This window comes from Anopheles merus, chromosome 2R (assembly GCF_017562075.2).
Source record: "Anopheles merus strain MAF chromosome 2R, AmerM5.1, whole genome shotgun sequence".
NCBI classification, from domain to species: domain Eukaryota; kingdom Metazoa; phylum Arthropoda; class Insecta; order Diptera; family Culicidae; genus Anopheles; species Anopheles merus.
The window spans coordinates 41,603,421-41,629,742 of record NC_054082.1 but is presented as its reverse complement, the minus strand read 5'-3'; the positions used below and the strand labels follow the sequence as shown (position 1 = coordinate 41,629,742).

Below are 26,322 nucleotides of genomic sequence, written 5' to 3'. Positions count from 1 at the left end.
ATCGCAGAATTGTTTGCGAAAATCGCAGAAGTTTTTGCGAACATCTCAGAAGATTTTGCGAAAATCGCAGGAGATTTTGCGAAAATGGCAAAAGTGTTGGCGAAAATCGCAGAAGTTTTTGCGAAAATCGCAGAAGTTTTTGCGAAAATCGCAAAAGGTTTTGCGAAAATCGCAACAGTTTTTGCGAAAATTTCAACAGTTTTTGCGAAAATCGCAGAAATAATTGCGAAAATCGCAGAAGTGTTTGCGAAAATCGCAGAAGTTGTTTGCGAAAATCGCAGAACTTTTGCGAAAATCGCTGAAGTTTTTGCAAAAATCGCAGACGTTTTTGCGGAAATCGCAGAAGATTTTCGAGCATCGCAGAAGTTTTTGCGAAAATCGCAGAAGTTTGTGCGAAAATCGCAGAAGATTTTCCGAAAATCGCAGAAGTGTTTGCGAGAATCGCAGAAGTGTTTGCGAAAATCGCAGAAGTTTTTGCGAAAATCCTAGAAGTTTTTGCGAAAATAACAGAAGTGTTTGTAAAAATAGGAGGAGTTTTTGCGAAAATCGCAGAAGTTTTTGCGAAAATCGCAGAAGTTTTCGCGGAAATCGCAGAAGATTTTCGAACATCGCAGAAATTTTTTTGAAAGTCGCAGAAGTGTTTGCGAAAATCGCAGAAGATTTTACGAAAATCGCAGAGGTTTATGCGAAAATTGCAGGAGTTTTTGCAAAAATCGCAGAAAATTTTGCAAGAATCGCAGAAGTGTTTGCGAAAATTTCAGAAGATTTTGCGAAAATCGCAGAAGTGTTTGCGAAAATCGCAGAAGATTTTGCGACAATCGCAGAAGTTTTTGCGAAAATCTCAGAATTTTTTGCGAAAATCGCAGAAGTGTTTGCGAAAATCGCAGAAGTGTTTTCGAAAATCGCAGAAGGGTTTGTGAAAATCGCATGTGTTTGCAAAAATCGCAGAAGTTTTTGCGAAAATCACAGAAGATTTAGCGAAAATCACAGAAGTTTTTGCGAAAATCGCAGAAGTGTTTGCGAAAATCGCAGAAGTGTTTGCGAAAATCGCGGAAGTGTTTGCGAAAATCGCAGAAGTGTTTTCGAAAATCGCAGAAGGGTTTGTGAAAATCGCATGTGTTTGCAAAAATCGCAGAAGTTTTTGCGAAAATCACAGAAGATTTAGCGAAAATCACAGAAGTTCTTTTCGAAAATCGCAGAAGTGTGTGCGAAAATCGCAGAAGTTTTTGCGAAAATCGCAGAAGTATTTGCGAAAATCGCAGAAGATTTTGCGAACATCTCAAAAATATTGCAAAAATCGCAGAAGTTTTTGCGAAAATCGCAGAAGTTTTTTGCGAAAATCGCAGAAGTGTTTGCGAAAATCGCAGAAGTTTTTGCGAAAATCGCAGAAGTGTTTGCGAAAATCGCAGAAGTTTTTGCAGCAATCTTAAAAGTTTTTGCAGAAATCGCAAAAGTTTTTGCAGCAATCGCAGTAGTGTTTGCGAAAATTGCAGGAGTGTTTGCGACAATCGCAGGAGTGTTTGCGAAAATCGCGGAAGTGTTTGCGAACAATCGCAGAAGTTTTTTGCGAAAATCGCAGAAGTGTTTGCGAAAATTGCAGAAGATTGTGCGAAAATCGCAGAAGTGTTTGCGAACATCGCAGAAGTGTTTGCGAAAATCGCAGAAGTTTGTGCGAAAATCGCAGAAGTTTTTGCGAAAATCGCAGAAGATTTTGCGAAAATCGCAGAAGATTTTGTGAAAATCGCAGAAGTTTAAGCGAAAATCGCAGAAGATTTTGCGAAAATCGCAGAAGGTTTTGTGAAAATCGCAGAAGTTTTTGCGAAAATCGCAGAAGTTTTTGCGAAAATCGCAGAAGTTTTTGCGAAAATCGCAGAAGTGTTTTGCGAAAATAGCAGAAGTTTTTGCGAAAATCGCAGAAGTGTTTGCGAAAATCGCAGAAGATTTTGCGAAAATCGCAGAAGATTTTGCGAAGATCGCAGAAGTGTTTGCGAAAATCGCAGAAGTGTTTGCGAAAATCGTAAAAGTTCTTGTTAAAATTGCAGAAGTTTTTGCGAACATCGCAGAAGTTTTTGCGAACATTGCAGAAGATTTTGCGAACATCACAAAAGATTTTGCGAAAATTGCAGAAGTTTTTGCGAAAATCGCAGAAGTGTTTGCGAAAATCGTAAAAGTTTTTGCGAAAATCGCAAAAGATTTTGCGAAAAACGCAGAAGTTTTTGTGAAAATCGCAGAAGTGTTTGTGAAAATCGCAAAAGTTTTTGTGAAAGTATCAGAAGTGTTTGCGAAAATCGTAAAAGTTTTTTTTGAAAAGTTTTTGGGAAAATCGCAGAAGTTGTTGCGAAAATCGCCAATGTTTCTGCGAAATTTGCATAAGTGTTTGCAAAATGTTCTAGCGAAAATCGCAGAAGTGTTTGCGAAAATTGCAGACTTTTTTGCAAGAATCGCAAAAGTTTTTTCGAAAATTGTAAAAGTTTTTGGGAAAATCGCAGAAGTGTTTGCGAAAATCGCAGAAGTGTTTGCGAAAATCGCTGAAGTTTCTACGAAAATCGCAGAAGATTTTGCAAAAATCGTAGAAGTGTTTGCGAAAATCGCAGAAGATTTAGCGAAAATCGCAGAAGTATGTTCGAAAAGTTTTTGCGAAAATCGCAGAAGATTTTGCGAAAATCGCAGAAGTTGATGCGAAAATTGCAAAAGTTTTTGCGAAAATCGCAGAAGTGTTTGCGAAAATCGCAGAAGTTTATGCGAAATCGCAGAAGTTTTTGCAAAAATCGCAGAAGTGTTTGCAAAAATCGCAAAAGTGTTTGCGAAAATCCCAGAAGTTTTTGCGAAAATCGTAAAAGTTCTTGTTAAAATTGCAGAAGTTTTTGCGAAAATCGCAGAAGTGTTTGCGAAAAGTGCAGAAGTTTTTGCGAAAGCAGCGGAAGTTTTTGCCAAAGTAGCAGAAGTGTTTTCGAAAATCGCACAAGTTTTTGCGACAATCGGAGAAGTTGTTGCGAAAATCGCAGAAGTTTTTGCAATAATCGCAAAAACTTTTGCGATTATCACAATCACTTCTGCTATGGTCGCAAATTAGTTTTCGACTGTCGCAACATATTCTGCAATCGCAGAACTGTCATTAATTCAAAGCACACAATTGTGACAATTTCTCAGCTTCAATTGCAGATATATTTGCGACAAACTAATGGTTTTCGACAGTCACAGAGCTTTGGCGACAATCGCAGATTTTTTTTTCCAAAATTCGCAAAATATTTGATGGCGGGGTGTTACGGATTTTTACGTAATTTTTTAGAGAGGTTTTTTTCAACGTTAGGCCGAAATTACACGAACCGAAATTTCGCGGGTGCAAAATTCTGCCTACTGAATAACCTATGTATGTGACAGTTCGGAGAAGTTGTGCTATGTCACCTGTTATCGTATACAAAGTATGGAGCAAGGTCTATGGAGGATTTTCAACTAACCTTGGTTTGGATGTCCTTCGGTTTCGATAAGTGGTAGTGATCCTAGGTGGATTGTATCAATGTTCAGTTTTAAAGGAACTGATGGGACCGTTTATTAGGATAGCGGGTCGATTACTTACTTATCCGATGCTACAACCGCTTTGCGGTCTTGGCTTGCCTCAGGGGTGTCCGAGTCTACCAGTCCGTTATCTTTGCCTCCATGACGGACGCCTCCACATGATAATTGCATTATCAAAATTACATAATTATTTTGAGGAATAAGCTACTGAGCGTTTATTATTCATTACTTTTTCACTAAATCTGATTCTCGAATGTGATCCTCACTTTTATGGGAGTCATTGACGCACAGAGCATGACATTTTTGTAAATTTATTTTAATGAAATTTTTCAATTATAAACTAGTCTGTTGATGTTGATATAGGCGAAAGAAATCCGTTGAAGCCAGTCTGGTCAAATTAACCTGTTTGTTAGTTTATTTCATTATTTCCTACTGTTGAGACGTTATCAACAGCATTCTTTCTTTCGCCCGCAGTAAATTATAAAATTAATAAAAAGTAAATTAATAAAAACAAGCGTTTTGTAAGCTGCCCTTGAGATAGAATTTTATTAGAAGACGCTAAAAAATTTGTCACTTGTCTCGTGCTTTCTTCTCTCCCGTAGCGCCGATCTTGAGCCTTCGGTAGTACTCGGCCCGATCAGTGTTGGACGTTGTCCACACAAAGCATTTACCGCGTCGCCCTCTGTCGACAATTACGGGTAACAACACCTGCTGTGCGAATCGGTTGTTAATAATTATTAACACCTACCTTCTTTGTTCATTGTGGGTGTCATCACTGTATATTGGTTTTCAAAAACAGAAGCCAAATAATGTTCGTATATGATATGCGATTTATCTTGCAATAAAATTATGTTAAGTTGTGGAATAAATAGTTAACCATATGATGATAATAATGTTAAATACGCTGTAAGGTAGTCATGGAAAGTCATGGAAATGCATAGGAAGTGGGACAGAAACGTTTGCTAACGCTTCAGTTCAATCCGGGTCGGCAATGGGAGTAGGGAACTCGCTAAGCGAGAAGGTGTCACTCTTCAGCAGTGGCACAGCCGCCGGAGGTTTGCGATGTTTTGATGGTTTGGAATGGTACATCACCCAGTTGTCTGGTCTGTGGAGAACGGTATTGGAAGGAAGATTACATTTAATCCACGTTGACCTATTAGTGGGACAGGGCGTTTGTCGTTGCTTTTACGTACCTGTCTATGCTGGTCAGCAGTACGAATGGTACCAACGAGATGGCACTCGGTTTTTTGGTCGATGTCTTCAGTCGATGGTTGGTCGGTCGTTTGTGTTTCTGTTTCGTCACCGACGTTCGTCTGTCTTTGCCCGTGTCGTCACGTATTGCACGTTGGTCCGGCTGACTGTCTTTGCCCGTCCAGTCGTCGCCGTCAATCATTCTCGGTCGATTATGTTTCGTTCTGGTCAGGATTGGTCCATTGTCCTTGTCTCGTTTTCCCCCGTTCAGTAAGAAACCAACGTACTTGTCTGAGTAGTCGTCTAGTAGTAATTGCTCGTGATGAGCCGGTGCGTATCGGTGATAGTTTTCTGTTGCGTCTCGGTACAACGGTCCAGAGGTTTGTCCGTTCATATAGTCAGCGTAGTGTCTTGTTTGCGTTGTTCCGTTTGTCCCATAATAGTTTCGGTAAGTCTGTCCAGTACTAACTACGGATGGGCGTACGAGAGGTTCAAAGTGTGTCTGCTCCGGTCGCAAGTATCCGTCATGTTCGTCAAGCGGTAGTATTGTGAGTCGGTCACTGTCATTGTCATTGGTAGAAGTGGACGTATGTCGGGTAGGATTCAGTACCGCATCGTCATAGTCATTGTCGTAATCGTAGCTAGAGAAAGATTCGGAAAGTTTCATAGGAAGATCCCCGGAAGTGGAAACCCCAGAGGGTGTAGCAGCAGTTCGAGAAAGCACAGTAGAGTCGTCTTTGGAGAGAGTAGTGTTAATAGCAGTAGCGAAAAGGACAGTATCATTCAGAGCGGCACTACTGTTAGTGTATAGGCTACGTCCCGCAGTGGGAAGGCTTTTAAAGTCCACAGAAAAGACAGAAGTTTGAGCGAGTGAGGATGGTTTGAAAGGTTTATTGGAAGGTGTTTTGTGAGGATTATTGTCGGTCGGTGGTCGGAACGTTGACGTGCGTGGTCGCTGTGGTGTATTGTGCTGTGGTGCGTCGATGTTTAGCGTCAGTTTGTCCGACAGTCGCCGTCGTGGGGTCGTGGTGCGTAACGGTCTGCGAGTGTCAAAGTAAGGGTTGGGTGGAGGAGGAGGTGGAGGTGGCGTCGGTGGGGCCGTATAGTAGCCTCCTCCGTATGGGGGATAGTACCCGTACGGTAGTGGTGGTGGTTTCGTAGTAGTAGTAGTCGTCGTCGTCTTGGTAGTTGGTCGATGGTAGCCATAGGCAAGGTACGGTGGCGGTAGATCGTAGTCCGTATTGTAATCCTCGTCATAGTCACTGTAGTCTGTAGGTGGTGCAGGTGTCTGATAGTATCCGTAGCGTGCCTCCTGCTCCCTAATATTAGTCGTCGCTCGTTTAGTGCGCGCAAGTTGTCGCTGTCGTTCGGTAGAGTCTGCGTCCGAAGTTACCGTACCGTTTACGTTGCGTGAAAAGTCCAAATTGCTCGTCACTAGCGGTTTGGTGGCAGAGGAAGTTGTCGGTCGTTTCTTTGTGGTCGGTTTACGGGTAGGTTTACGTTTCGGGGTGGGTTTTGTCGTCACCTTCAGGTCGAGTTTGTTGTCAATGGCCGTCGCGGTCGACGATTGTGCCGTTGGTTTCGGTCGCGTCGATGTCGATGGAGTAAAGTCCACTTTGTTGCTTATGATCACGGTTGGTCCCACAGTCAGTGTCGACGATTGAGGTCGCTGTCGGTTCGGTTGTACACCGGTGTTGCCGTTCGTAATGAGGTCTACCTTGTTGATGACGTTGCTGGAGGTCTCGGCCACCAGTGTGGGCCGTCGTGTGGTGGTTGTAGTTGAGGAAAAGGTCGAGGATTGTGCAGTCTCTAGGTCGGTCGTAGATGCCGTACCGTTAGCTACTGTCGCTTCGTCATCGTCTTCGTCATCTTCGTCTTCGTCCTCGTCTTCGTCCCCAGTGTCGTTGTTGAATGGGTCGCGTTCTTTCCACGGCGTCAGATCGATCGGCGCCATCAGTCTTGATTCGCACGAAAGTCTCTCATTCTGACCAAAATCGGCCGGCAAAAACACAAACGGTTGCAGTGTACCGCCTCCTCCGAGCGCTCGGCAAAGGACCTGCGCAAAACCAATCTGTCGGATCGATTCGAGCTGGGCAGGGGTAAACGATGATTCAAAGCCCGGATTTTCGTACCAAAACCGATCACCCTTGCGCAGATTGCTAAACTGTTGCGCAATAATGCAGGAAAAGGTGGGACCTACGATACCACCAACTACCGGACGTTCCGCCAAACCACCGACAAACAGGTCAATATCATCTATGGTACGGTAAGCCTTGCGCAAACGATTCGTTGACGCCGGGCCCATGACGCGCTCCAAGTCGGACCAGTCCTTAATCGTCGATAGACCGCACGGTCCACGCCAATTGACGTACGCCGGAAGTCCATGATCGCGGCCCCGCTGGATGTTGATGGCGGCCAGATCGAGCCCGAATGGGAAACCTGCAAGCGAAAGAGCAAATTCGAGCACGATATTAGCGTACAGACCGTTTTTAAAGAATGTTAAACCGTCTCCTCTTTTAAACCATTCGCCCTGCACTTACTTTTGGTCTGGAAGAGATGGTTCGTCAGCTCGGCCGTAATGAACTCATCGCGCTTCAGTGCCCGCTGGTTCACCATGCCGCGCAGCAACCGGTGCAGCGAGCCCGGCCCACCAAAGTCCCCCTCCGAAGTGTCCTCGTGCAGGCTGACATTGTTCGCGATAAACCGGTGATGGCGATCCGCCCGCATGTACGTGCTCTGGATGAGCGAGTGGCCGAACCGGAAGGCGGCGGCCGAAAACTCGTTCGCCACGGTTGGGTTCACGTTGGCATCGTAGTTGCGATAGTACCCGCTCGTCTCCAGCTCCAGGTCAAACAGCCGGCAGACCTCCTTCCCGAGCACCAGCGGCAGAAACTCCCGGTAGGTGATGTGCTGGAACAGTGCGCCGACGATGCGCCGCGTCTCCTGGTACACCTTCTCGTCGCTCCAGTGCGGGTTAATGTCGGCGAGCCGCGTCGCGATCTGGTTGTGCTCGTTCACCCATATCATGTGCATCATCAGCAGGCCCGGCTGCTCGCCGCTCCGGCTGTCACCGGGCCGTATGCACTGATTGGCAAGCGCCGCCCGAAAGCAGACGTCTTCGTGGGGTGGCCCGCGCCCGAACAGCAGCATGCCGTTGCGAAAGATCCGTGCATTGTCGGACGAGCGCGGATTGCTCGAGTAGATGGGCGATGCGTCCAGGAAGGAGGTGGCCTGGTTGGTTTGCTCGCGCCAGGATAGGAGACAGTCGCGCCGCTGGGCCGGGGCAGAGCGGAGAAACTCCAGACAGCGCACACCGAGATGGGACAGCCAGGGGTCGTCCTGTGGGACCTTGATTGGTAGGCAGGAGGGATGGGTACTCTCTTCGCCGCCGTTGCAGCAGCGCGGCGTGGAACCGTTAATGCTGCGCGGTTGGGAGGTGGCCGTAATGTCGTGATCGATCAGCTGTCCCCAGAGGGCCAGCATCATCGTCACGGGCGCTTCTTCGTTGCGCGAGCCGTGTACCACGAGGCTGACGAAGCGGGCCGAGGGTAGCGTTGCACCAGTAACGGACCGCCTGGATGATGGAAGAGAACGATAGCAAAATTAGCATATCTTCAGAGTGGCTAGAATTCGTTCGAATATAACTATAACTATAACTGCTCTAACTCCTACGAAAATCTTTTAACTGATTCTTGAGTAACTTGATTTTGGGAAGAAAAAAACTAACGAATGAACCTTTGAAAGTTATTTTTCAAAACTTATTATATCTATAAATGAGATGAATCTCAATAACATTTAAATTAAGCTGGATATCTCAAACTTAAATTTTTTGATATTTTTAGTAATTAGTAATTAGTAGTAAGTTACTTTTCAGTATAATACTTTTTTATTCTATTTAGAAAAAAAAAGATGGGTTGAGTTGCAAGAAATTCGTCAAAATTGATATTATTCTATTAATGTCATTTTCTGTATGATAACTTAGTAACATTTAGTTGATTTTATGATGACTGCTGGTGTTTTAGATACTTTGAAATCTTGCATCCACTGAACTCAACGGAAATTATCTAATCACTGAGGGTGCTTCTTTTCCAAGTACAACTTCACAATATGCACATTTCACAAAGTTAATTTCTAACTAGCTCATTCACACATTTTCACTTACCGTATGCCCTCGACGCCGTCCTGATATTCCGGCGCCAGAAACCGATGGAACGGCATCTGGGCCGAGCCCCAGCGCGGCCGCCGCGCATTGTTGCACGTCCCGTCGTGCGTCCTGTAGCGCAGGCTTGCCGGCACGCAGCGTGGCGCTTCCCGCGATGGGCACAGCTTTTCCAGCGGCGTTTTCTTCAGCGATATTTTGGGCGGTGCCTGCCGTCCGAGCGCGACATACTCCACGTTGGTGCTGGCGAACGCACAAACCGCGGCGCGTGAAAAAAGTCACAAACATCACAACTATTAGCGCTAGTTATCACTTGCGGTCAAATTAGAATCAGAGTTCATCTTCGCAACACGCTCAGCCCGGCTCGGCGTAAGCGGAACCCCTCCGCACGAGCTGTCTGCTTTCACTTTCACTCGGCCACGGTTGCATTTTGAGCGCGGTTGTGTGCGGTTTTACGTAGTCCGCCTTTTCTAGGTTACGCTCTTTCTTCTACGGTTTCACGCCCGCCCCTCTACGATCACTTGTGTTCACTGTGGCTTTTTAGCGTTTCGCGGGTCGCACGAGCACGAGCACCGCACTGTAAGGAAACGTGAACCGCACTGACACGGCTTACCATCGTGTCGATCGTATTTATAAAGTTTTCCACCACGGTCGATGCGCCCCGAGACGGGCGATCGCTTCCGATCGCGCGGGCTCGCTTTTTCACTTCGGCTACTGGCAGACTGGTGGTGTGGTGGGGACGGACGGTGGCTGTGTTTTTCCTCGTTCCTCCCCACCTACTGGCGCGTTGCCTTATTTGGGGGATGATCTTTTCGCCCTTTTGCACCCTGCAAGAGTGGGGATGATCGAGGCTTTTTTTTGAGCAAGTTTCTTGAGACTGTGTATGACTGAGCGGGGAACTGTATGCACTGAACGAGCAGGAAAACAGTTCGGTACAAACACACTCACACGGAAAGAGTGATACTGACCGTCGCACTACGATCCAGCAGATCAACCAGACTTGTTAAATAAATGATCTTTCTCCGGTCGAAGTTTCTTCGGCAGAGTTTCACATATCTCTTTTCACACGGACAGCCAGCGAGGCACGGTCGAAGAAATTGTCCCATCCCTTATATGACTGCAATTTCCTACTACTTAATCGGTTCGGGGAGAAGGGGTTTATCTTGCGGGCGAAAGGAAAATACTCCCGTGCTGAACGTGATGATGGTATCACTACGAAGAAGGCATAAAGCTTTTTTTTCTAACTTTCAACTGCCCTAAGCAACTTTTTCCCCGCTCACGTTCCTAATCAAAGCGAAGCCGTACGTGAGTGTCACCGGTTTTTTATTTGTGTGTGTGTTTCTGTTTTCAACAGATGCACCACGGAAACGGTTGCTGAACCGGAATTGAAGCTTCACCAGTAACGCGCCATAAGCATGTGCGCAGCAACGGGGAAAGAAAGTGAACGATCACACGTCTTCTCGGACGATCGTCGTGAACCGCGACACTGGCACAACCTATTGCAATTTCTCTTTTGGAGCGTACTATTTCGATCTGCTGCTGCTGCTGTATTTTAGTCAGTTTCTTTTTTCTCTTTAAGTCTGATTTTATCATTTTGTGGAGTTCGTCTTGTGTGATGTGCTTTCTTTTGCGCGCGGGTTTATGTCGTTTCCGTCATTCGTTTCATTTTCGTAGTGTCGTTTTGCTACCTTTTTGGATGTTTTTTTTCCAGCTTCTTCTTCTGGATAAAGTCTCGGTACCATTATTTACTGAACCGTTGGACAAAAAATTAGGGAAATCAAGTCACCCCGATTTGGTGGTTAAGATCGACGGTGTTTGGAAGACAAGTTAGAGGAGCCGAATCCTCATTAGGCTACCCGGTCCCGACAGGGTTTCGTCACGAAGCGCTCCGGTTTCCTTTCTTCGCCTTTCTAAATTTATTGCTTTTTTACGTCTTTTTCGGGCTGATTGATTTTACAGCTTTAAATGGCTACATCACTGGCTATTTAAGGTTTACGTTTTCGTAGGAATGATCTTTTTTTAGGACAAATAGAATAAAGCAATGCAATTAAAATGAAATGGGTACAAAGAAATAAAAAGACGTTTTAAAAACTAATAAATATATCAACAAACAAAATAATTGAAATTGAAAATTAAGGGATGTTTTTGCATTCTTCAAAGCAGCTCAAGCACACTACGACAAAGTAGCGAAAATGAAGGATATTCTTGACTCAGCCCTCAGCACGATTCCTTGTCCCCTTGATCCACGGGGTAAGGAGGTCGTCCTAAGCAGCCGAAACCCCCCCAAACTTGGCTTGTATGCGCTGGGCTCGCCAAATTGTTGATCAGTCGCAATGCGAAACGAGTGAAATTGAAATTCCACCGACGCTGCCAAGTAAATCCACCAACCGCGCGTGCCCGGCTTGACGGAAAGGTCTCGTCGCGTCGCCGCGCTGAACTTGACGCCGGTGATCCCGAAACGAACGAAACCGACGCGACACGGTTATTTTGGTGAGTAGTTTTGTGCACGATTGGCCGGCGCGCCGCAATGCAGCCCGTGCTGGCTGCACGCGAGTCGAGATCAGGGTTGAGCCCCGATCGGGTTCGATCCGATCTGGGCGATGCAACCGGGCGGGCGCATTGTGGCGCATGACAAATGGTGTAGCCGGGACGAACGGGGGCTGGTCGGATTTGTTTGCTATTCGCCGCAGGCAAACTGGCACACGTGGTGATGAACGTGCTACGGGAGGAAGGCTATTTACCATTTCTCTTACTAGCTGTGCCAGTGTGCGGTGGGTTACAGCAGGGTGGAGTTTAGGGTTTGGAGTTTCTATCACAGCACGAGGTAGCATCACTGTGAATTGAGGTGTCCTGTTTTTAGAGTCGTTTAAAGCATTTTTGCGAATTATTTATAGATTTAAATATTGATCGAAGCTCATTTCAGGGTATTTTAAGAACAAATTAAATAAACTAATTCGAATTTAAACGTGCACGTACCGTTATCTCCGATCATGCTGTTGGTTGCATATGTATGCTCAAACCGAAGGAAAGATAATACATTACTGATGCCCGTTTACCAACCATTCATCTACCTCCATTGTTTAACCCCGCCTGTAGGTTATTTCCCTTTCAATCGCGTCACTCAACATTTGACAGCTAGCCGGACACACAACATCCATCAGGTCCGTCACGCCAGTTCGTCCACACAAACAAGCGCCCATATTCAATTAAAGCAATCCGCCCCTTCATCGGGAGACTCGGCACGGTGAGAAGCCGTTTAAACTTCCTCTCACCCAGCCCGCCAGCGGCACCCATGCCGTGGAGTGACTTGTTTTTGGGTCAGTGGCCGCGTGGGCTTTGCCATGCGTCGCCCAAACCAAACGCGTCACCCTTCCACTGCGGTGCAACCACAACCAGCGGAGAAAAGAAAGTGCAAGACCTTTTGCGCGCACCGCCGTGCGAGAGAGCATGAACTTTGGGGCAGGAAAACTCGACAAAAACACAGAAAAACGAAACGAGAAAGTTTCACCGCGCGAAGGCTACGATGTATTTGCCTTTGCGCAGCCTTTGCGATCGTCTTGGTTTTTTTTTGCTCTTTGCGGTCACCCGTACGCTCTTCTTGCGCAGGTATTGAGATGAGTGTATCAGAATCGCAAAGAGAAAATGGCCTCGGCGCAGCCTAGCAGTTCCAGTTCACCGAGAAAGCCTGCCAAAGCCCCCTTGTCTCCCGCTCTACCCATTCCCGTCCCGGTTGAAGGTTGGGCCAGTTGGAAAGTGCCTGATGCAGCGGATGCCTCCGGATGCTGCGGTGGTCACCCCGTCAAGGAAACGGCGATGGCAGACTACTTTCTACCCGCTGCCTGCAGCGCGTGGTCCGCCGATGGCCGGAAATAGAAAGTGTCTTGAAAGGCTTTGCCGGTACTTGATGCCCACTGGAGGGGCGAAGGGGAAGAGGACTGCGAGGCAAAAGAAAGGCCAAATCAGGTCGTACAATCCGGGTACGATCGTTTTGGATCATAAAACGAGGACGACGGCCAGGGAAGGGAGGCTATAATTGACGGGAAAACATATCGAGTGCGTCAATTGGGTTGCCCCCAAGTGGGTGGCTCAATAATGTGTGAGTGTTTTTTTATTACTTTTTCGGTCAACAAATCGGAGCGCACCTAATGCAATTATGCAGATGCGAGCGAGCGATCTTCCGACTTAACGATCGGTTCCGCAAGCGACCTCGTACTCTGGAGGCCGAATGTTTTTTTTGGGGGAAATTATCTCTGTTTTTCTTTCGCTGCTCCACAATGGGTGGATTGAGATCAGAGCTCGTATCGTATGCGAACGCTGGGAGAGTATGATAAATGTACCATCTGGAGTGCTGAACCTCTTTTCATGGAAATGATGGGCAATAATTATTTAATATCAAAATTATATATGGTTTTATCATTCAGAAATTACTCTTCTAAGTTGACTTTTAAATCCAAAACAAAATTTGAATTTGAAATCCATTTCGTAAGATGCAACCGGGAATGATTTTTGTCAGGTCGTAACATTTTCACATTTCACACCGTGACTTTTTTGTGTGTTAGCTTTACGGCTCAACGAATGAAGAAGCTAATATTAGCTTGTCACCGACAAGCGTGAAATTTGTTATTGGGATTTTCCTGCTTTTTTTAAGCCCACTTAGCATAAGGCACAGATCCATTAGCCTTACTTCGTGCGCTACATATATCGTCAAACTGAGAGATTTGTTGTGTTTCTTGCAGCAAAAAAAAAAGAAAGGTGAGCTATTTATTGGATCAACCCACTATGACACAACCGGTGCCGATGAATCCTCTTAAGAAGGCAAAAAAAAAACTAGGCTCAAGAGGATGTGAATCTTGAAAACCAAAATGGCAAAGAGTATGTTGTTGGATCGATGTGCGCAAAGCACCGAAACCTCCTCCGAGGCGGCTGCTGTGAATGCTTGTGTCATTGGAGCGCTGAAGAAGCGGTCCGATGCGGGATCGAGCAGCGAGCCCACAACATAACCATCTCCCCCAACGTGTCGGGGCGCGATGAAACACAGTTACACAGTCTGCAACACGATACTTCCGCTACGTAACGTAATGCTTTGGAGCATTCAAACCCTCCAAAGCTGGCCATCCGATCTTGCTCGCGGAGCATGCGGCTGGGAAAAGCGTACCGGGCTGTGGTGAAGAGATTCAGGTTCCAGTTCGTCGTAACCTGTTTTTCGACTGCCAAGCGAAGGGACGAGATGAGGTTATCAGCAATCATGGCAAAGCGCATCACATGCGGCCCACAGGGAAAGAGGGCGGTCGGGGGTGGTTGGAAAACTAAAAACTTACTCCGCCGAAAACTGCTTCCCTCCCTTGTGCGCGTGTGTGTGTGTGTGTGTGGGAGAAAGTGCTTGTGCATATGGGGGGTGGTCCTTACATAAGGTGAGAATTAATTCATCGAACTCACATCGCCGTTTGGTGCCGCGATTGTAACCTCTCTCAAAGCGCGGAGTCTTTCGGTCGGTTCGACGTCCGTAACACATGCTTGTCGCTGTGGAGTGGCTCTTATGGCATGCTGGGTTGGTTGCTTTTTTTTGGTTCGTTGTTGCTTTTCGGTCCATACGCGCCCGCGTTTGGAGGTGTTCGAACGGTACTCGAATCGATGGATCTTCTGGGCAGGGTGTACGGGTGGTGATGATGTGAAGATGTTCGCCATTTGCATCATTGAATCACACACTGGTTTGACTTGTTTTCTTTTTGGAGTTACCATTATTGGAAAGCAAGGGGAACCGTTTGAACAGTGCAGTGTTTGCGACTGTGGTGCGCTTTTTTTTTAGATGCTGCAAAGAGTAGTCGTACCCGCAGCGGTTTGCAAACAAAAACATAAATACCGGCGAAGGTGATGAAACACGAACAGTTTCTTTTTATGGCAAGAAACTACCAAATATCTAATTAAAAACTCCACCAGGCCTGTTGCGATTAAAACACAACAAAGTACACAGTTGATTAAATTAACAAGTAAGATAATGTGACCGTCGTGCACTGTTTGACTCGATGGTGAAATTAATAACCAGCAGCAAACTCGTTCGATACACGCGGAAATGCAAATATCCATCCAGCTACCTCGCAGTCCGGCATCGGAACCGAACCGAGCAACCGTTAATCATCTTCGACATAACACAAATCACATAATATACGGTTTCCTCCGGTTGTGGTGGAAGGACCACATCGGCTGTTTTCGCTTTCCCGTTCCCTGGGCTGCCCTTTCCCATCAACCCAACCAGCTGCATCTGGCACGGGTGTTGATTTGTTTTTACGATCGGTCCACTAAAAGATTATTCCACCGGATATATTTGCGAATGTCGGTCGTCGGTGGGTCGCCGATCGTCTGGTCCGGTTGGACGGTGCCTTGCTTTTCAACCGCTACCGGTAGTCCGTGCAGGCACCAACCAATCAATCGCAGAAATGGTACCAATCAAGTAGTAAATTGCACCCCAAGTGCTCCCTCCCGAACGTCGGATCGTTATGAGACAAGCGAACATTAAGTGGCTCTTGACGCGAACTCTTAGAGCGGGGATAGACAGATGGATTAGTTTAGCGTTGTGTGTCAACCTGCGGGTAGGGTAAGTAGGTTGGGAGAGTTTAAATTATATTTGTGTTTGGTTTTGCTGTGCAATTTGAAATCAAAGACAAAACGGAGACATTAGAAATGTATCGAAAGGTTTCGCGCGATTCCCGCTGCCTGGTGGGAAGTGCGAGCTGTGGAAAAGCGAACACAGCCATTAGACGAGTGACACAACGTAACGCGGAAGCCTTCGTTGCTGGAAGCCTTACCAAGCGGAAAGGCAGGAAGGTTTTGCCGTGGTTGAGTGAAGTGAAATGGGTTGAAACTGGTAACCTACCCAAAAACTTGTTCTAACTTAGAGCATCTTTTAGTCACAGCCTACACTGTAAAAGTGATCTTTTGAGATCATTCTTGCATCTGCGCATTACCATAATACAAGAAGTCTTTATTTTTACAACCGATGCTTTGTGCTTCATAATTGAATCATCTCACAACGACCGATTGCAATACCATAAGGCACACCGTAATCAACTAATAATGCCTGCGCCAGCTTCCCTCCCTGTGCCACGATCGCTCACAGCCCGCCGTCAACCTCATAGTAGGCACTACCGAACGCAACTTATTTGTTTGGTCCCATCGCTGTTTGCCTGATCCCGCCGCCTGTGCTCAGTGCAGTGGGTCTCATAATTTTATTTCAGTTATGTGTCGTTTTTCCCTCCCAGCGCGTTTTTGCATCATTCAAAGATTAACGAAAAAAAGGCCCTCCAGGCCACCCACCCCTACCCCCGGGAACAGACAATCGCGGGTGTGAAAAGCCTCTCGCCTGTTTTAGGCCTGTTTTGATGATGACGCTTAAGCGGTTTGCGTGATGAATTCTTCTTTGCCGCCGTTTTGGCATCATGGTTTGGAGCTGCGTTTTTATTTGTTTGCTTCATGAGTTTCGCTTTTGTGTTCGCCCTACCTTACCGGATCCCCTACGGTCCCATATGGGAAAGTAAGGTTCTCATCGTTATGAAGCTGCTGTTGTGCGGTGCGTTTGTTTGTCTTGCCGTGTCCGTTTGCTGTGGGCATTGTGTAATGGCAAGGTGGTGGTGTATCTATTTGGGCAGGTAGACACGCACGAGACCCTCGCCGAGGAAGCGACCGAGCGCGAGACGGCTGTGAAACAATCATAACCCAACAAATTCGAAAATCCAAATAATAACAAACAAAAAATATGCTCGGCTCGTGTGGGCATGCACTTTTATGCTAACGGCATTGTTTGCTCATTGTTTATTTACGGAATCACTTTTTTGAACAATAGCTGACTTCTTCACTGACGAGCGAGCGAGTACTGCCTCCATGCATCGGGAGGATGGTGATGCATCAAGTTTGTTTGTTTGATTTGCTCACAAGCTCAAGAAATGGAGGGAAAACCTCATGCATCTGTGTGCGTGAGTGTGGGAGTTATGATTTGATTAGATCAAAAGCTCAGTTTGTGCAGGAAGAGTTCATCGGATTGTGAACGCATTGGTAAGCTGCAATAATGCATGGGAAAACTGAAGTCACATTGCGAAAAGAAAGTGTATTATGTTGCTCAAGCTTAAGTCATTTGGCGATAGATTTCCCGAGCGTTTTATTGAGTTTTTCAATAAATGTTTCCCATGTTTATCAAACCAATATAAACAATAATGGCTTGTTGAAGCGTGTGAAATTTACAATCAATCTCGATTGCAAGAAACCAGTTCAAAGAACAGACTTGACGGTTATTATGCAGCCTTAAAGCATTTCATTTTGGTATAGGCAACATGCAAGATGGCACAAATTCTTCCAAAAACAAGATGTTATCAAACATTACAAAATGTTAATAAAACTATGTATAGCTTAATACGCGTTCTTACGTAAAAACGAAGAGCAATAATTATTTATGGGCAACCTAAATGCCAATGCTACCGTTTGTTTTTAATCTCTATCCTATGCAACCTGAGCGAGCTGTACCATGTCATACCCTTTGGTAACAACAGTTTGAATGTTTTTTTTTTTTTAAATATACAACACTGCCACCTTCACAGGTTATCAGTACACGATGTGCCGACCTAACCATCTTGCTTATTGTATAGGGCAGCAGATACTGTTTTTTTCCCGCGCTAGAAATTCCAGCCGCTTTGTACGGTCGCTAGTAGTCGCATAATGGGTGTAATGGGTGTAAAAAAAATATAGGAAAACCCATTACTCAATATCTTCGAAGATGGTCCATGACAAAAACGGTGGATGTTGTTCCCGCCCAGCCTCATTTCATTCCTCCAGTTTGATAGTGAAGCGGAGCGTTATGAAACCACTGGTCGGGAAAAACTCATGCCTGCCTCATTGCGGGTAGGCCGACCGTTCAGCCGAGAGATAGACAGTAAGTGCGATAGAAGCGCGATGGAGAGACATTTTCCAACATCGTTTGCTCGCACGATGCTCAAGTGCCTTGACACATGGCATGCAAAACTATGTTTCACTACTACTGGTCTAGCTGTCCATCACAATTTGTCGTGGCGAAAGGAAGGACAAGCGACACACACAGAAAAATACCCCGCCAAAGCCCTATCGGCAGACGGGCGATGGTGGTTGGTTTGATATAGTTGCAGAAAAACAGCAGAGATCGTGTGTAATTGCGTTGCAGACAAGTGTGGACCCGGCGACCATCGAGGAATTCGAACAGCTTTCTTGGGGTGTGAAATAGGGTTGAATACCACGGCAATGTAAGGGGAAAGGGGTGCTTGCTGCTTTCATCATATCGATGCGGTTGGGTAAAATGAACTCTGGCAGAGTTTGAACTTTTGCACGACTGATAATAAGCGCCTTTTGTGGCGGTTGTCAGTATTTCATTTCGCTTCAATTAGTTTTTTAATAATCGGAGGGGCCTGTGAACCATGCAAATAGCGTGCCAGCTCGTGTGGGAGCTTCGTTGTGCTGCATTGTGGCAGGAAAGCCATGAAGATGGGTTTGTTTCATGACAAACATTGTTGCTTGATGAAATAAGTTCCTGTTTTTTTAATAAGCTCGTCATGAGTTTCCAGGAAAAGAAGAGCACTTTAGACTACCTCTTTAAATTGTGAATCAATAATATACTTAAGTGGTTGACTTTTTTCTTCATAGATATTTTTTTAAATAAATGCATTTTTTATGTGCTCTACAAAGCTCTCCACAGCCGTAATAAAGGTTATCGCTTTACTTAATAAGGACATCAGTTTCATGCAAATTCAAATTCAATCCACTTCTGCACGTCGATGACGATCGCCAAACGAGACCACTTTGCAACTGGAGCAACTCGACTGAGCAATTAAATAAGCAAAGCATAGCAAACACCGACCATTGCACTGACGCCCCTTCGCCTCTCCGTGGAGCGGCAAACAAAGCTACACCAGCAAAGGTTGTTAAGATATTTGAATACTAATACACCATGTTTACTAATTGCGCAAAAAAAAAAAACAAATAGCGAAACATTGCCCCAACCCACCCACAGGCCGCACATTTAATTATGAAACAAATGAGTATTGGCCCCAAAACACAAACACCGAAATTGTTGAACTCCTTAGCGAAACAATCATTCATTATTTTTTGCTCGCCTACTCACTGCTGCTTTTGGGGTGAGCGTTGCTTCGCTCAGTAATCAATATGCAGCGGACAGCGCTGTACGCCGTACGTACCACTTGCGTCGATCCGAATGGTTGCGCAGACGTTAAAGTGTGTGCGCCCTTCTATTGCGCCAGTGCGTAGCGTGGTGGTTCTGTTTTCGAGAGCCAAATCACGCGGTTCAGCCAAATCGTGCTGAACGAAAACCAGACACTATCAGGTTCATATTGAAATGATATCAATACAGGTACGTGTGCGCATTGGTAGTGCCATTTGTTTGGGGTGCATTGATTTTTCCTCCCACACCGCCTCCGCTTTTAGGTCAAACGTGCGTGTGTGACTCGGGTGGCTGATGATCGAGACACAGGGTCGAGAAAAATGGTGCGTATACGAAATGTAGAACCTTTTTTTTGCTTGGACAACATCGCATATATCGCTATTCGTACGTGAGTAATTGACGTGTACCCGAGCTACAGGGAATCGTTTTTTCCTAGGCTAGTACATATTTAACTATGATACTATATCGCACCGATAGAGACCTTTGTGGGGCATGAAATTCGTTTACCACGTACTCTTCATTGAGCTTTGAAATGGTCACGTCTCCTGATATAATTCATGTTTGTTTGTGCAACTTAAGCTTGAATTGCAACAGAGCTTTATGAGCAAGCCTTGTTTGATCTTTTTCTGCATTACACCCAAAAATGTTTGTAAACGCATATGTGTGTCAATAAATATGTTACAAATTATAAATTAATACAGCAGCGTGCTGCAAAGATGATGATGTCAATGATGATAATGATGAGTCCCCCCTCTTTCCTTGACAATGGATTAAGAGGAGCGAACGTTGATTCATTTGATTCGTGTTGAGAAAGATTTTCTCTTCACATCCACCCATCATTTCTGAAGTGATGATTCAAAATAAAAAATAAATGTTTCTGAATGTATGAAAATTTCAATGTTTTTGTTTCATTTTCTTAACACTTAAGATCCCTGGTTATTTAAGGATAACTTCAAAATGTATAAACAACCCATCTAAATCCAAACTAGGTGGTGAATTTTTAAAGTGAACTAATCGCCCTAATTTTTCGAGTGAAAACTGATTCTTAAACTTAAATTATATTTTTATATCGTTCAATAACGCCATCTCAAATTATGCAATATTAGATTGGTTTGATTCTTCGCCAATTCTTCTACAAAAGCTCTGAAAATTGAAAACTGAAACTCAAAATTGTTAATCATAACTGTAGTCCGTTTACTTTTAAACAGTAGGTTTCGACATATGAATTTCGTATTTGAAACTGGAATCCATAGTGTCTTATGATTGTTCCAAACAGTTAATAAATCCATAGAATTCATTAATAAAAGCATCTCTATTACTTTGCCTATTGTTGTGGCAAAGAAACAAGGAGTTGATATGATCATTGATTATTAGCAAATGATAGAACCGATGAGATCTAAACTCACCTAGAAAGAGAAAGTGTAACTAAGAGTGTGAAATACCTTTCTTTGAACGTTTTCGCAGCGATAAGGGTTGCGTAGGCGGCTTTGGCATCCATCTCCGTCTGGTTCGAGGCACTAAACTGCGCCAACAGTGCACCTGGATCGTTTGCGTCCAAAACAGCACCTAAAACAAATGACACGTTATTGATAGCATGCTTGTAATAACGAACCTAGAAACATCCCTACCTCGTTTCAACAGATTCGGCTCAGCTCGATCATAAAGCTCGATCATCGCTTCCAGGCCCTTGCGTGCGGCCGATTGCAATGCCAGCTGCATGGCATTTTTTCGTTTTTTCGGTTTGCTACGATGCGAACTGCTGCTGCTACCACTGCTACCTGTGCCCTTTCGTCGAGTTTTGTGTCGTCTTGGTGTTATCTCCAAGGTATCGTGGTTGGTTTGATTGGCATCGATCGGCAACATGACGATTGGAAGTGGAAGATCAGCACTGATCTCCGTACTTGGATCGACGGTTTTTAACTGGTTTTCATCGGTCGAGTGGCTTACGAGGGAGAGTTCTTGTGCCGAGGAAAGTGCGCAACATAGATACCAAAGCATAAACCACAAACACATCCGGGAATTGCTAGACAAAAAAGATACCAAAGGAAAAAAAAATTATATTAGTAAGAGCAGTGGATTTGATACTTTATTCAATAGAGCACTGAATTAATGTCATTCAGTCGGCCATAGCATACGATTCTCAGAATATTATAAATAACTGTTGTGTAAGTTATGAAAGCCATCGCGCCAAGCTTAACAAATGGAAGATACTTTTACTTTCATTCCCTTCGTGCTCGTGCTGGCGGCGATAGTAAGACGTGCAGCTAGCCGATGCCGATAGATGCACGTGCCTCGTGCCCCTTTGCAACGCTACGAGCATGCCCGCGCACGGTACCTAATCCGACCGACCCGCCACAACAAAGCCCGAGTCGGCACAGCGAAAGCTGCGATGAATCACGTAAAGAGCCGTAAAATCTAACAAAACAAAAGGCGCAGACTTAATTGAAACAACGCGGCGCTGTGCTGTACCATTTCACCAGTACTCTGTACCCGGCAATGGCCACCGGTGTGAGGTAACTGTTTTGGGTTAAAAATTGCTCACAGTAAGCATTTCACACCCGCTTTCCGACAGCTCGGACTGTGTTTGACCCTTTGGTTGCTTGTTTATTGTTTATGATGTACAGTTTTGAATTGTTGCGCATAGCATCAGTTAAATTATACGAAAAGCAAAACATTTCATTTTATTGTTATGTTCGACGGGAATGAGGAAACATTTTGAAAATCATGGGAGTTTAATGAAGACATAGCATCACTGATACAGGACATGAATAAGTATCTAAATACTTTTCAAATGCGCCTGTGAAACTATGCTTTTTTATATGTCATAAGGGATTTTAATTAGTGCCCGTTGCTTGATGTAGAGAAAGTATGTTTATTACAGAGCAAGCGATAAAATGGCAAACATTTCACCCCACGCTACCAAAAACCCCATTCCTTAGTCTACAATTTGCACTTACCACTTGAGTGTCGCTGTTGTCTTTGTTGAGGTCATATCGGATCGTTGTGTCGTGTCACTGAGGGCGTTTCGTTTTATTGCCCTCATTTGTCGATGATTTGTCGCCATTCCACATGGGTGGCTTGACCGATTTATGAGAGTTTTTAATGTGTTTAATCAATGTTTGATCGCAATTGATGGAAGGCCTTCAATTGAAAACTGCACACCGCTAGCTGTAATGCAAACAATAATGAGATACTATTATTGATAATAAGAACGGGTTTGGGTGAAGAGCAATCAACCAATAATAATCGTCAAAGGTATGAAAAAGGGATCTGTTCTAATGAACTAGACAAGGAAGCAAAGTATCATATGTTTTTATTTTATGTTCATAAAATGAGAAAAAACTAAGAATTGACTAAATCTGTTTAATGATCTGAAAACAGATCTGAAAAAAGTGTTTTTGTTGAACCACATACATTTTCAAGTTTTATTTAAAAATCTCTAAACTATTGTTGTAACATGACACACTATAACTATACAATATGCATGTTTGAAATTTATTTTTGTACATCACGAAAAATATTAGCACCATTGCGTATGTTTAACCTGTCGTTCACTATGCTTCAAACAACATTTTCTAGATTAATATAATCTGAAACCAAATGATTACTGAAACAATCTATCGATAAAATACACTTCAACACACACGATTTCCAGATTGTTCCTTTAACATATTTTATACTATAGATGGGTCGCTTTTAGAATTCATGTTTAAACACAACGAAACAAACAAACTAACAACTTATTCTGTCATCCTTCCGCTAAAAACACGACAATAGTTTTATCCCCAGCTATCACAACAGTCACAAATAACTTCTGCTGAACCAACTACTAAAAACTCTCAACACCTAAGCACAAACACCTTTCCAGAGGATGCGCTACCGCTCCAAGCAGACTCCGGAGGCAAACGCTGCGAAACTCCCACAGGCGCACTCTTCGTTGCGTTTGAACTTGACTTAGTCTGGAGAATGACTGACCCATAAATCGACCCGACAGCGTCTCCTGCGGCGGATGTCTCCTTCCTTGCGGTGATCATCCTCGGCACGATCATTACTGTCATTATTTTCACCATCATCAGCATCAGAATCATCATCGTCATCAGCCTCAGCTGCGTGACGCTCGCGGCCCCACCACACAACGGGTGCACGAACCAATTGAATTCCTGTTTGGGTGTGTTCCGGTAAGAGCAGTTACACATCTTAACGTCCTGAGAAGGCACCTACGGCCCGTGCCACGGTGAAACGGCATAATTTCACCTCATTTCCCTTTGCTGGCATAGAAATATGATGAGAGCAAAAGGGGCGCAATGCTTTGCCCCTGTGGCTGGCACGACGACGACGACGATGATTATAAAGCCGATCGTCACCTCCCGTAGCGGTGTGTCGCAAATTATTCAGATGAGTCTTTTAAAAGCCCATCAGCGACGGTAGGTACCTGTGCTAGCGCGGGCGAAACGTACAAGCTGTAGCAGGAAGTAGTGGTAGCGTGGTTCCAATCTGCAACACGCAAAACCACAAACGCCCGGTAGAAGCAGCACGAGCGAAGGAAGCAAACGACCGATTAAATGCTGCTCCGCGATCATTCCGGAACAAGGGCGCGAAGACACATGCGAAGAAAGTGATATAAGCAACCGCAAAAACACGTTATGGTGTCGTGCCGGTTGGACGTTTTTTCGCCCATTAGAGTTGAAACAGTTGTTTTGTTTTTGTTAATGGAATGAACTTGGTAGAAAGATTTTCGCTGATAAAGCTGTTTAAAAACGATCAGTGCGACATTTTCCTAATCGGTAAAGACTGTTGTGGAACGAATGTAAATAGTTTGATTTGAAGTGCCGTAACGTTATGCAGCTTAAATTGAGATTATTAAATATTCATTTAAGGATTGAAAATCACTCCGGACTTTTGAATACCACTCGGTAATTTCTGTTGCAAAAAATACTTTAACATTATCATTCATTTATGAAACCATGAAAAAGTAATAGCAATAAATCTCGAATCTGATGTCTTAAATATTTAAAAAATAAAAACAAGTATGATAAGAAGCTTTTTTGATTTAGTGTAATTTATTATTTTTTCTTATGTGTACCTCAAACGTGTTTCTGAACAGTCTCGTTTAATTTCAAAGCTCGCTTCTGGTGAAACCCTACCATGAGTTCGACACCCTTGCTTCGCTGCTGGCGAAGCGAGCTGAGTGCTAGGTTAGTGTTGGCGAGCGCGAAGCCGTTAAATAACGAGACAAAGCATAACAATAAAAAGTAGTCAATGCCGCAAATATTAAAACTTAACATACAGCTACAGATTTTAAATTATAATTTGCTTGTATAATAAAATGTATTGCCAATTTTCATTTTCAATAGGGCACGTAGAGGTATTTTTTTGGGCGTGGCGAGAGTATGATAATATTCTTGTACAATCATAGATATAATTTAACTATTCAACTATTTAACTGCATAACTAACTAGAGTGTATATGTGGCACAAATTCTAACACACAACATCGATACTCCAGATTTGTTGGCAAGATCTTAACCTATGAACACATAAGTATTGACCGTAGGAGGGGACTTTATAGCTGTAATGGATACATATGGCTCACAGTTCTATTGATACGTCAATCGATCTTGACCCTAATTAATGTTATCTTGTTAAGTAGATAGTGTTAGAGAGATGCTGGTCTGGTGGTACAGTCGTCAACTCGGACGACTTAAAAACATGCCCGGCATGGGTTCAAGCCCCGAATAGACCGTGTCCCCATACGTAGGACTGTCTATCCCGCTATGTGGCACTGAAAACCAAGTCCAGTTGTGGCACAGGTAGGCCTTGACCGAGAACAGTTGTTGCCAAAAAAGAAGAAGATAGTGTTAAGATAGTTTATTTACGTTAGTTTATTGGGCCACAACGAAGGCTATCCAAATAGTACGTTAAATGAGTAATTAAATAAATAAATAAATAAATAAATAAACAAATAAATAATTTAATAAATAAATAAATAAATAAACAAATAATTAATTAATTAATTAATTAATTAATTAAAACGTACATAATTAAATAAATAAACCAATAATTCAACAAAGAAATACATAACTAAATACTCTTTGTGTATGACAAGTTGTCTGTGAGAAGATTAATTCTGAATTGATACATTTATTTTTAAATGACGTGTTTCCTCACACACAAACGCTGTTTACTTTGCCGATCTATTGAAATTAATGTATTGAACCACGCAATTATCGCGAACCACGAATCTTGGTACCAATCATAATTAATTAACTATTAATTGAAATGTATGTATTTTAATGATGTAATAAATATTAAGTTGTTATTATTAATACTTTTATTGAAATTATTCTTATTATGTTGCGTTTAAAGAGTGATACTAAACGTCAGCATAGAGTTAATATGCCATAGGGAGTCACCATGATGCAATCATTAGTGAATTTGTGCCATTATTTGATGGCAACGATTGTATTTTAAATAATGTACATTGTTTTCAACTCATATAAAATTTAAAAACAAAATGTATATTTGCTGAAATAATTACTTCGCATTTGTACGTATGAGAACTTTATGCCTTGTGACAAAAACAAAAATTAAAAATCATCGCATAGAAAAAATAAAAGCAGTTAGCATTTTTCTACCACACCACAACACACGCTGACCTACATTTCAACGCTCCCAAGACGTTCCCATCTTGTTCCTCTGACACGCGAAACCCGTGTTAAACGGCCCCGCGGCACGTCCCGGTACGTGTGTGAGTGTGTGTAAGATAAGTGTGGAAGAAAGAATCCGAACGGTATATGAAACTCACCTGCACTCACCGTCCCGATCGGGAGGCAAAGGCGATCACCTGCTAGATCACCGTTCTCTCGATCCGCCGTGTCGTTCACTGCACTTACAAAGTAATAGTCTCTGTGCCTTCGCCACCCCGTTCCATACATTTAATCTTCGAGCGTCTTCGTTCGTTCTCTTCGTGTCTGTCTATCTAATACACGTATTCAAATAGTATCACACTGTGCAGATGGAATTAGAGTTTGTGACGTCTCCCGTCCGCCTAATTCCAGCGAGAGCATTCGTAAAGTGGGGAAACCGTTTGACTATTGTAAAAAAAATTAGCTATTCACAGCACAACGTGGCGAAGCTAGACAAGATGCAGCTATAGGAAGATGGGGACTCACCAAGCCGTACGAGCTAAGAGTGTTTTTTGAAATGGGCCGGAGTCGTTTGGGAAGTAAAACATTAAACATTAAAACAAAAACACACACACGTGT

General features: G+C 44.0%; 2 protein-coding genes across 2 annotated transcripts; both read right to left on the bottom strand.

Moving 5' to 3' along the window:
• Positions 1-4,328: 4,328 nt before the first annotated feature.
• Positions 4,329-26,322, bottom strand: LOC121589196. Its single transcript, XM_041907914.1, has 8 exons — positions 25,863-26,322; positions 22,016-22,226; positions 20,687-21,081; positions 20,501-20,624; positions 8,870-9,109; positions 7,248-8,281; positions 4,710-7,146; positions 4,329-4,621 (listed from the first exon to the last, which is right to left on the bottom strand). The coding sequence occupies exons 2-8, from the start codon at positions 22,120-22,122 to the stop codon at positions 4,492-4,494; spliced, it is 4,467 nt and encodes a 1,488-aa protein (XP_041763848.1). The 5' UTR covers positions 22,123-22,226; positions 25,863-26,322; the 3' UTR covers positions 4,329-4,491.
• On the bottom strand, positions 10,246-14,807 carry LOC121589197. Its single transcript, XM_041907915.1, has 2 exons — positions 14,303-14,807; positions 10,246-10,879 (listed from the first exon to the last, which is right to left on the bottom strand). Exons 1-2 carry the CDS (start codon positions 14,603-14,605, stop codon positions 10,859-10,861), a joined length of 324 nt encoding a protein of 107 aa, XP_041763849.1. The 5' UTR covers positions 14,606-14,807; the 3' UTR covers positions 10,246-10,858.